Here is a 12826-nt window from a genome sequence, read left to right on the forward strand (position 1 = left end):
TCCCTTATATTCCATCATCACAATTTTTTATTTTTGTAATTTAACCATTATCTCTTCATTTTGAACACTTTATTTAGTAGCGTCTTCTCTACATTTATAACTTTATATTTTTGATATAAAATTTCTTGGTCAGTTGCTTTGAATTCTTTGTTTTCTTAAGTGGGATCATTAGTTTCCTTCTCCAGTTCCTCATGTCAAAATATAAATTTTATGTTTGTCCAAAAATGTACTTTGAAATTTTAATATTAAAACTTAACATTGGAACCTCAGTGTCACATAATTTATTAATGAGTGGAATTCTATTTAAGGTAAGCTGTCCTAGACTTCACCCAAGAGCATTAAGAGTTCTCATATAATATGCATACCATATTATTTTAAAAATTGTTAGTAGTCTTTTGTTACACTATATGAAGCAGAGTAGTCAATGAGAAGGAACCTAGGTTAGAAATTTAGAGGCAAGCTTTTAGCCTTTTTTATGTCTCAGCTTTTTCATCTTTAGGGAGTTATATCTTGGTTATCTGTATTTATGGGAGAGATCTGTTACTTTCATCTCTGTTACTACTTAACTTAGAAATAGATTGCATGATTTTCTTTGCACCAGAATTATAATACTAATTGTCTTAGGTTTAACTTTTAAAATTTTTTGATGTTTTTTCTTAATTTATTGACTTGAGAGAGAGAATTGTTGCTCCACATATTTATTTATGCACTTGTATGTGCCCTGACCAGGATTGAACCTGCAAGTTGGCATATCAGGGCAGTGCTCTAACCAACTGAGCTACCCAGTTGCGGCTAGGTTTAACTTTTAAATTACGTAGTTCTTATGTCTTTGAGTTTATTCAGTAGAGACTATTGATGTGGAAGCCTTTTAGTTGGCAGGGGAAAACCAATTTAGCATTAAACACTGGTAATTGATTATAGATGCATATGCTTAATCTTTTAGATATAGTTGTAGAAGAAGGTGATAATGTTTATGAAGGACTTGAATATTCTGAAAAAAGGTTAATTAAATTTTGATGCTGCCACTGCAATATTTGTATGTCATCGACTGATTACTATCACTTTTCAGATGACTGTTCATCTGATTAGGTGCTTTACACATTGCTTGTTTTGTTAAAACATGTCAAAATACAATTTTAAAACCAAACAAAATATATTAGTTAATTCTCTAGTTAAGCTACCATTTATATTTCTCCAAAAAATATTAATGTACTTTATTGAACACAAATGTAAAGTATTTTATCAATAAGAAAACAAGGTAAGCTAATTGCTGAAAGAATGAGTTAGAATCATTTACTTGCCTAATTAAGATCAGTTAAAGTTGCTCTATATTAATGTATCATGAACACATTATTTGAATGCATTTGAAGAATATGGAGTTTAGTGTAAAGAAGTGTCTGAGTCAGTGGTTGTTTTAATTGTAGTCTAAGAACTTAGATTCTGAATGAAAATCTTGAAAATAAAGTTTTCTAGTTTAACTGTTGGGGGTGGGGGTGCTTGCAAGGTGGTTGGTGGGATTGAGCCAAAAAAGGACAAAAAAAAGAGAAAAAAACTAATGGACACGGACAATAGTGTGGTGATTGCCAGAGTGGGGGGTAGGGTAGGTAGGTTGGTTGGGGGAGGTGGAGTGGGGTGTAGGGAGGAATACATGGTGATGGATGGAGACTTGACTGGAGGGGTGAACACATAACGTGTAGTACTGAAGATGTGTTGTAGAATTGTGCACCTGAAACCTGCATGCTTTTGTTAAGCTGTGTCACCCCTTTATATTAAAAAATATTTTAAAGCTTTTCTTTCTTTCTTTCTTTCTTTCTTTCTTTCTTTCTTTCTTTCTTTCTTTCTTTCTTTCTTTCTTTCTTTCTTTCTTTCTTTTCTTTCTTTCGTGACAGAGAGAAGGACAAACAGGGACAGACAGACAGGAAGGGAGAGATGAGAAGCATCAATTCTTCATTGTGGCTCCTTAGTTGTTGATTGATTGTTTTCTCATATGTTCCTTGACTGGGGGGCTGCAGCAGAGCGAGTGATCCCTTGCTCAAGCCAGCAACCTTTGGGCTCAATCCAGCGACCATGGGGTTGTGTCTATGATCTTATGCTCAAGCCAGTGATCCCGCATTTAAGCTGGTGAGCCCATGCTCAAGCCGGCTACCTCGGGACTTCAAACCTGGGTCCTCCGCATCCCAGTCCTACGCTCTTTCTTTTTACAGAGACAGAGAGTCAGAGAGAGGGATAGACAGGGACAGACAGACAGGAACGGAGAAATGAGAAACATCAACCATTAGTTTTTTGTTGCGCATCGCGACACCTTAGTTGTTCATTGATTGCTTTCTCATATGTGCCTTGACCGTGGGCCTTCAGCAGACTGAGTAACCACTTGCTTGAGCCAGCGACCTTGGGTCCAAGCTGGTGAGCTTTGCTCAAACCACATGAGCCCGTGCTCAAGCTGGCGACCCTGGGGTATTGAACCTGGGTCCTCGGCATCCCAGTCCGATGCTTTATCCATTGCGCCACCACCTGGTCAGGCGAAGCTTTTCTTTTTTTAACTTGTTCCTAAAAGACCTATTTTGTTTAGCCTTTTCTTTTATGGGCTTTAAGTTAATTAAAAATATGTAATCTATTTTTTTTAGTTTATAGTATCTTTTTATCACATACCTAGATAATTACTGATAATTTAATGTCTTGCACACTTTTATTTTGCAAGAGAGACAGGAAGGGAGATGAGAAGCATCACCTCATAGTTGTGGCATTTCAGTTGTTCACATGCTTCTCATATGTGCCTTGTGGGGGGGGGGGCCTCCAGCCAAGCCAGTGACCTTTGGGCTCAAGCCAGTGACCATGGGGTCATGTCTACAATCCTACACTCAAGTTGGCAACCCCACTCTTAACTCATGAGCCTGCTCCCAAGCTGGTGACCTCGGGATTTCGAACCTGGGTCCTCAGTGTCCTAGGTCAACACTATATCCACTGTGCCACCCCTGGTCAGGCTCTTGCACACTTCTAATATTTAACTATAGTTATGAAAATAGTTGAATTATAATCAACTCTTGATTAGTTATGCCAATGGTAGGAGAAATATAGTGGATATGGGGGAAAACAGGCATGTAGCAAATTTAATTTTAGATTTCTATAAAAGTTTTAGATTCCTATGAAAATTTTCACAACAGATTTGCTTTTATAAGTATATTTATATAAGAAAAATATACAGTTGTAAAATGTTTGAGGATTATGAGCTAAGTAACAACTATTGAAAGGGGTATAAAAACATACAAAGGAGATCAGAGAAAACTGAACTGAGGATTAAAAATTTTCTGTTAATCAAGTTATGTATTATTGAGAGTTGACTGTAATGAGATTAGCTTTGAATGAATGAATTTGTTATTTCACAAAGTTTATTTAATGTATTTTATTATGTTCCTTAATTGAGAAATTAACGGCGTTTAGCTCTAAGTAATAGTTTCTAAATGTAAATAGGAAATAATAAATTGTGTCCTTTTTTTCTTTTTCTTTCATTTCTCTCTTTCTCTCTTTAGGGTATGAGTATTATAGAACAATTAGACCCTGTATCTTTTAGCAATTACTTGAAGAAATACCATAATACTATATGTGGAAGACATCCCATTGGAGTGTTATTAAATGTGAGTATTCTAAGGACGCTTTGATTTTTATTTATTTATTTTTTGGGTATTTTTCTGAAGTGAGAAGCAGTGAGGCAGAGAGACAGACTACTGCCTGCGCCCAACTGAGATCCACCTGGCCTGCCCACCAGGGGGGATGCTCTTCCCATCTGGGGTGTTGCTCCAATACAACCAGAGCCATTCTAGCACCTGAGGCAGAGGCCATGCAGTCATCCTCAGCGCCTGGGCCAGCATTGCTCCAGTGGAGCCTTGGCTATGGGAGGGGAAGAGAGAGATAGCGAGAAAGGAGAGGAGGAATAATGGAGAGGGAGATGGGCACTTCTCCTGTGTGTCCTGACCAGGAATCAAACCCGGGACTTCCACACGCCAGGCCAACACTCTACCACTGAGCCAACTGGCCAGGGCAGGAAGCCTTGATTTTTAACATTTAATCCTATGATTATCTGTGATATTTTATTAGCATTGGTTTCAGGTACATATAGTCAGTTTCTTTCTAGTACCTTTAAGATAATTTGGGTTTTCATTGTTTTAGTTACTTGAATATAGTTATTTATCACTGGAAGACAGGCCAATACTTTCTAAATAACAGATAGTTATTTAGAATACAAACCCATTTTCTCTAGATTCTCAGCCAATTCCAGTATGCTCTTTATAAATATAAACCAAAGTAACCTTTCAAGAGGTTATGTTCTTATAGATTTCTTGGTTTTATTTAGTGTCCTAGACTCTATAAAAATAAATGGAAGGTTTGCTTTTGAACTTTAGGTATGTATAAGTTAGTAAAGCAAGACAGATGGTGTGTATATGTTTTTCTCTTTACAAGAGAAACAGTGGTAATTCATTTAAGGAATGTGATAATAGGCAGATATCTTGATTAGCTGGATTTTGAAGGAGATAATAACATTCATTTTTTCTTAATAAAACAGTATGAATTTTCTGAAAGAAAATATAAGACTCTTAAAGAAGAAAGTGTATACTCAGGAATGGGAGGAGGAACTCATATGGCTCATTGTTTGGAAAGGCAGAGAAATAATGGAGAAGGCAGTATAGCCTAGAATAGTCTGAGGTAGGGATTGGAAGGCCAAGTATTAATTTAATGTGATGTGAAAGACAGTACATTGTGGATTTTTACAAAGGGTTTTCTCTTAAGCAGTATTGACTAATTGGAAGAAAAGCCTGGTAAGGGCTTAATAAACTAATTTCTGAAACTTAAACTGGAATAAGTGACTCTCAATTTCCTAACTTCTGAATTGAATTAAATAACATTCTTATTAAATAAATGACCAACCAATACATCATTAAAGTAAAAATTTTGGTATACCTTTTGAAACTTAATTTATACATATTTCAGACCTAACCAGAATCAGACAAAGACAAGACTCCAACGTTTTAAGATAGTAGAAGTAGCTAAAGGTTTGGTCTAGAGAACAGAGAGATGCTATGAGTTACTTGTTTTTGTTTGTTTGCTTGTTTGTTTAGGTGTTTTTTTTAAGTGGCCTTATTAAATACAAGGAGAGGTAGGGGAGGAAGATGACTGATATTTATCTAGGAGTTATGTTAGAAGAACTTCTTTGATAGACTTAAATAAGGAATTCTCATTTATTCCTACCTAACATGAGGTGATAAGAAATCCAAGAAAAAGGTGAAGCGTGAAAGGTCTAGGCTTCAGCTGTAATGTGGACAGAGATAAGCCCCTAACACATTCAAAGAGTGCTATTATTATTATTATTCTTTTTCAACAAAGGTCAGTGCTCATTTTTTTTACATGATGTCTGTTATAACCAAATTTTTCTTTTTCTAGGCTATCACAGAACTCCAGAAGAATGGAATGAATATGAGCTTTTCCTTTTTGAATTATGCCCAGTCAAGCCAGTGTAGAAACTGGCAAGACAGTTCAGTGAGTTACGCGGCTGGAGCGCTCACGGTCCACTGAAGCTCTGAATCCTCAGGGATGCCACCTGCACATACTCATACTCTGTCCGGGGTCTTGACCTAGCCCTTACCAAGATACTGGTCCTGGTTTGGGGGATTCCAAAACCTCAAACTAATAGAACTTTCTTCTCTTCTTTTCTAGTAGGTGTAGTCCTTCCTTAATTTCAACTCATTAAAAAATGCTTTATAGTTTAGGCAGTGGAAGGAAGGCTGGCATCAAATATTTTGATCAAAAAAGATGGCAATGTAATAATGGCCCAGCTGTGGCAGTTTTTTGAAAGTAACTTGTAAAGCATTTACCATATCCTAAATTTGCACTCTTTGCAGACTTGTGCACATATATTATGCTTTCAGAATAGTTTTGCAAATTGTACACAAACAAAACGGTGGAAGCTTTTTAATAAAGAAATTGCATTTATAAATGGTCTGTATTAGAATATAATAATTCTCCAGTTATAGTCAATTACTACCCGTGTTGTACAACAGATACCTTCTATTTTAGTTGCTAATAAAGGGCTACACAACTCAAAATAGTCTGATTTAAACTTATTGCTCTGTGGTATACATGAAAATTGTTTTTTTATTAATTCATCTCAGAATTTTTATGTTAAAAATGGTAAACATCAGCTCTTATATAAAAATGTTAGGATGTATTTTATATTTTGCATATTTATGTGATTTTTTATCACTAATATTAGAATCATATTTTAAAGTTAGCTTTTTAAATTACATAGTTTGTTTTTGTGTGTGTGACATTACTTGTGTCATTACTATTGTACGTTCAAGATTGGTGAACACAGAGGTAGTCCTTTCCTTCAAAGATCCTGTTTGATAGGCAGTAGTCTGCAAATGAGGAGACATTGGAGAGTGTTCTTAGAGTTTTTCAAATCATTGCAGACCATACACTGCTGCTATATGCTTTTTTAGTGCTTTAAGCAATTTGACTTGAATTTTTAGCAAGAAATCATTAATAATAACAAAAAGCCACTGGATTTTCTTATAGTTCTAAAATATTTTTGTCACGATTTTTGGTGCGGCTCTTCCAACTAAAATAATGGTATGGTGTTGTATTTCTTTCTTTAAGCCTAGACCAATTATAGTCACTTTGGAAAAAAATGTAATTCACTTAGTTAATTATTGGCCACCATGCATGTACTAGATTATACCTATTTTAATCTAACACTGGGTATCTTCATTACATTGGAGAACATTTCTATCTTCAATGTCATGCCAGAATAGCACAATTTTTAGATGCCTTGCACCAATTTTATTTAAAGATTGCATTTCTTATTTACTAAATATCAACTTTCTATACACAAGAATTGAGATTAAATGATACTGTCTTTTGGATTCAAAATTACCCACCTATACATGTATGGAAATTATACTCTTACATATTACCGATTTATTTTCCATCATTTAAATACACTTTTGAGTGCTATATTTATTCCTTATTTATTATATAGACTATAAAAATTTCAAAATTGACTATAGAATGAATTTTTAATGTTTTCTGAGTACAAAACTAATACATGATTATTATGGAAAATTTAGAAAATACTGAAAAGTATAAAGAAGAGAAAAAAAATTAACTGCAATTTCACTATCCAGAGATAACATTGTTAATAATTTTTTGTATTTTCTTTCAGTCTTTGTCTATGCTATTTATATGTATGAGTGTGCATATGATTTTGCGTGTGTGCATAATAACAATATTGAGATTATACCAACCATACAGTTGTATATTCTACTTTTTATAACTTAACATCTTAAGTACTTCCCCATATCTTTGAAAATGTGATTTTAAAAATGGCTGCCTAATACTCTATTGTATGAATATACCATAATTGCATATGTTCTTTCCTTGGCTATTAGATTGTTTCTAATATTTTACAATTTTAAGTAATAGCAGATGGATGTCTTTGTATGTGAAATTTGAACTCTGTGTTAGACTAGTTCTTTAGGGTATATTCATGGGAATGGGATAATTGGTTTAGATGCTGAGAAATGTTTAGGCTCTTTAAAATATGACCAAATTACTATTCAGAAAGTTTGTGCCAAATTAGCAATATATGAGTACTCATACTGCTCCTTCTCCACTTTTATTATTTTTTATCTTTGACAGTTTGTTAAAACAAATATTTGTTCTTTTGATCATTCTAATTAATGAGTGGCTTTATGGTGAATCATTTTTTTATCCTGTAATTTTACAGTTGATTGTTTAATAAAAAACAAGAGGGTTGCTTAGGTTGAGTGGGCAGTAACCTTATTAGTATGTTAACTGTACATTTAAAACTCTAGACTATTTTAACATCATCTACCCTTTCCTAGAATATGGGCATATCTTTCATTCTCAGTCATTAAGTAGAAAGAGTTCCAAACTGATAGTTGAGTGTTGGGTTCTCGTTCTGCCTCTGCCACTAACTTTCTTACCATAAATATTTCATGTTGTATCAAAATTTTCTCATCTGTAAGACGTGGAGGTGATCTCTTTAGCACTTTCCAGTTTCAAAGTACTTTAATGTTGTGACTTTACTCTTTAGAAATTCTGGTGTCACTTACGTTAAAAAGACACATGATTGAGTTAGAAGTGTTATCTATTGCTTGATTTCAGCTTTACATACTGAAAATGAAAATTTTTTTTAATAGAAAAGGAAAATTAATATGTATTATTTAATGTTAATAGTACCTAAATTGTTGAACTTAAGCTTTCCTACTTTAAGTGCCTTTAAAAGTTTTGTATTTGAAATCTAAAATGTAAAGGGAATTATTATATAGTTCTATGTAGCTTTTTTATTTTACTTTGAGTTATTTGCGACTTTTTTTTTAAACCTTAGATTACACAGAGCAGTATATTCATGGATTCTTCACTATTTCACTAGTGAGTTTTTGAAAAATGTATGTTAAAGATTAGCTCAGTGAGCAGGTAAGTAAATTCTTCATCTTGGGTGGGCAACAAATCTTCATACAGAGTAAGGTAAAGGACTATTCAGATATTCCAGTGTTTATATTTAGATATTTTAATATGGATGGTAGGTATCCTGAGTTAATAGTTATTTGTTGTAGATCTCAAATTGTTCTTTGGTAGCAAATGATTCATTACCCTAGATTAGAGGTTGGCAAATGTTTTGGGTAAAGGACCATGTAGTAATTATTTTGCAGGCCAAACAGCCTCTGCTTCATCTATTTATCTTTGCTATTGTAGCACAAAAGCAGCCATGGACAATGTGTTTCAAATGCAAGCAGACATTGACCTGGCTCTGGTTCATGGGTAGTGGTTTGCTGTCCCCTGTCCTAGATGGTGTATTTCACTTGTAGTTCAAATTATTGACTAATAATTTAAACTGCAACAGGTGATTGTACCTCCCAACCCTCTCTTAAGTTGAAGTAGTCTAGTTTGCTGGGTTATTTAGGATTATAAAGGTAAGTGGGAAGTGTGTAAGGGAAACTAAGAACTCTTAGGAACCGTGTTTAAAGCACCTTGAAGCTCTTTTTTTGCTAGAGCTGATTGGAGGTTTGCTTTGCTGCCATAAATTAAAAGTGATGAATGGGGGTTGTGATTCGCTGTTGCAAATCAAGTAAGTTATTCTAAACACCTAACTACCTACATGGTAGAAAAAAATGCATCAGATGGCCCTTTTTACCTGAGTATTCTAGGACACTTGACCAATACTTTGATATTGTGAAATATGAGCCTTTATTTTGTCAAGACTTATAGAAAAACCACTACCATCTTGTATCACCATCACTTTATTTACACACACCCCAACATTTTGGAAGGACATAAACTCAGAATAAGAGAGTTATTTAAGCTGAATAATTTTAAGTTGATGAAAAAATTACTACACTGTTCTTTTCTCATTTACTCTAGATCACTGAAAACTTCATCAAGTATCAGCCCATAGACTGGCAGTTGGGAAGTGCTGTGATATAGTTGCTGAAAGACCTAATGTAGATATAAAACTATTATTGGTTAGAAGATGTAATAAACCACATGCATTTTGATATTCAGACTAAAACTTTTATATTATTGTGTTAAATTGTAAGTGCCACGTTTTAAGGAGGGGCGTTCTTAGGGAGGCAGCTGAAGTGCCGAAAGGCCCCAGTGCTATGGAAAGTGGGATGCAGTCAAAGATACTTATTTGGAGAAGTTTTAAAACAAGGAGTTTTCTTCATATAGTTGAGTGACTATCATATATAAAAAGAAATAGAATTATTCTGTGTTATAGATGGAAAAATTAATTGAATAGATGGAAGTTTCTGGTTCTATATTTAATGTTTAATATGAGACTTTCTAAGTGAAATTGGCTCTGTCCTCATAAAATCATTGAATGTATTCAAACAAAATCTAGATAGGGATTCTAAAGGAGGATCCTTGTTAATAAGCAGCAGCATCACCTGGCATGTAATTGGTGTAGATCTAAAATTATGGGTTACCAAACTGAAGAAAAACTAATGGAATTAGTACAAGTAAAATGAAACATTTCATTTGTATAAATCTCATAAGGGAAGTAATTTTTAAGTAAAAATTGACTTTGATCATTTAACATAATCTTTCAACACATTATAAATTGATGATTATTACTTGTTAGTGAAAGAACACGACCCTTAGAAAAATTAATGTACATTTTTAGTTAAAGCATTTAAAGACAAGATAAAGTTCTGTTTACTAAAATAAATTTAACTTGTTCTTTGAATAAGTGACAGCTTACTTAAACATAGATGCTTCTTGAATCTAAAACAGCCATACCATTAGCAGAAAAGGGTACCGAGGCAGCTTTCCCTTTTTTATATCTATTACTATCAAAATAGTAGAAGGGGAACCAGCAGCAGCTGGCAGATGTTTTCTCTGCGCTCTTCCTCTTCTCTGACCCTATGAATAGAACTGAGTGGCATGTCACAGTCATCACTGACCACGCTATTCATTTGGTAAAGTTACCCTCAGCCAATGCTGGTATCTGGGACCTCTGCCTTTTAATAGCCACTCTTGGGGGTGGATTTGTTTGCCTATCATGAGTTCGTTGATATAGTGTGCTTGTTGGGCACCATGTGAAGAATTTTAGGGTTTTAGTTCTGTCATTATTCCGAGGGTTCTGTGGTGACCCCAGAGTGGTTTGTACCCAGGATGATTTATTCAGAGTGTGTGTGTGTGTGTGTAATTGTAATTGTTTTGGCCAATCACCCTATAAAAATACAGTGGTACCTTGAGGTACAAATTTAATTCATTCTGTAATCGAGGTCGTAAGTCAGTCAACTCGTATATCAAACTGCCGATACTGGACCCGTGTGCCAACTAGCGGCAGCTTCCCGAATCACGACTCGTATCTCAAAACTTCGCTTGGATCATGAACAAAAATACTGACCGAGTCGCAGCTCATATCTTAAAAAATTCGTATGTTGGTCTGTTTGTATCTCAAGGTTACCACTGTAATGGAAAAAAATTTAAAAGCCAGTTCTCCTAATTTTGAAAGCCATAATGTAATTCAATTGGTTTTTCATGTAACTTGTAAATTATGTTCAAATACATATTTTATACTGTAAAGTGAGGTTTGTGACTTTACTAGATGTAGTCATTTTTTTTTCCTGTAAGCCTAATAATGAAACCAAAGAGACTACAAATATCATTATTGAGAAGCTATTGAAGGTCAAGTGTATTTGACTATAAATCAGACCTGAGTTCTGTTCATTCAATCTGCCAATGTAAACTTTTGGAAAATATTTTAATTTTTTTGACAGTAATATTCTCTCACTTACTGAACATGATGTTAAATACATTTAAGTAAAAAGATGAAAACAATATCTAGAATGATATGACATGAGTTTTGTGATTTTTTTAAAAAACAAAATACTTAGATTGTTGAACTAGATCTAATAAAATTATTTTAACTTAATTTTATAAATGAAAATTTTTTTCTAAGTTTTTTTCCATTTAAAATTTATCCATTTGAATCTAGCAGTACATCATAGACATTTAATTGGTGTTTGTTTAATTTTGATGAATTGAATTTTGGAGGAAAACAAGTTCATACGAAGTGTGTTCTAAAGGACAGGAAAGCGTAAACCTTTTAATTAGAAACACTTTTTTAATTGCCCCCCCCCCCATTTTCAGTTTTTAATTGTGGAAACCAGCTTCCTTACTAATTTTTAAAGAGGGTAGAATTTAATATTCCTAGGCTCTGTGTAATGCCAAATGAAATTAATGGTGTGTAAGTGATCTGGTAAATGTGAAGCTATTGGTTCATGATTCTTAGCTCATATTTTGCAGTATTTTATGGTGTTTACTGTTAGTAAAAAGTGTTGCAAAGTTTTAAAATAATTAACTAAAATGTACTCTTTGTTGCTTGTCTGTGACATGTCCAGCTAGATCTCAAGTAGAGAGATGCTGGGGAGTGCTAGGAACTTTGCACTGGAAGCCATTCTCAGCTGTGCCAGCGAGTTGCTACTGATTTGCTGGAGTCAATCACTGCTGTTTTCTGGAGAAGAGTTTATTTCTTAATTGATGTGAGTTAGAATTGAAAAATATGACTCCTAAGGGCCTTTTATCTTTGATGTTTTTTGACCAGAATAAAAATATCTTATTTAATATATTGCACTTTTAATTTAAAATGTTTCACAACTTTTTCTTTTCTCAATTTCAAGAATAAGTAAGCCAGATATTATCTTATTTTTACTGATAGAGAACCTTAGGCCCACACAAATAACATGACTTATGTAAGTTTACATGGCTAGTTACTGTCAGAGCTCAGACAACAATTCAGCTCTTCTGATTTTCAATCCTGTTACAAATATGTACTATATCCTATATTGTTACTCTGTGTTTTATTTTTGGTGCTGGCTGTTTGAGATATTATATTGAATTGAAAAGCAATGGGGTTTTGCAACTTCAATAAAAATGGGAATCATTCATGTAAATGTCTGTTTTGATTAATCCAGGCAAATATAGATTTCTTTTGGTGGATTAAAATACTTCTAATGATTGCAGAGTTCTATTTTCTTCACTGGGAAGTTTACTTCTAGACCTTAAAAGTCTGTTCTGTAGCTTGCATTAAAATGCACTGCTTCTTTGTAATGGGACGGTGACAGAAATGAAATTTAAGTTACTTGGTATATATTACTGATGGCAGGACTTTGCAGCAGACACTTGACTCGCCATTCTAGTCCATGTGTAAAGTGTCCTGCAAGCACCTGCGAGTATGCCTTGGATTTTCTTGGTTGTATGCAGGGCTGAGTGGAAGTGCTAGAAAGATAATCCACGGGAGCCA

General features: G+C 34.1%; 1 protein-coding gene across 1 annotated transcript in view; it reads left to right on the forward strand.

Moving 5' to 3' along the window:
* The window catches only part of MEMO1 (mediator of cell motility 1), a 152109-nt gene extending 139633 nt beyond the window's left edge, over positions 1-12476 (forward strand). The window contains 2 exon segments of the mRNA XM_066378583.1: positions 3528-3632; positions 5434-12476. Coding sequence (XP_066234680.1) covers positions 3528-3632; positions 5434-5565 — 237 coding nt within the window. The 3' untranslated portion in view covers positions 5566-12476.
* Positions 12477-12826: the final 350 nt, after the last annotated feature.

The sequence above is a fragment of the Saccopteryx leptura genome, chromosome 3 (assembly GCF_036850995.1).
Source record: "Saccopteryx leptura isolate mSacLep1 chromosome 3, mSacLep1_pri_phased_curated, whole genome shotgun sequence".
Lineage (NCBI taxonomy): Eukaryota > Metazoa > Chordata > Mammalia > Chiroptera > Emballonuridae > Saccopteryx > Saccopteryx leptura.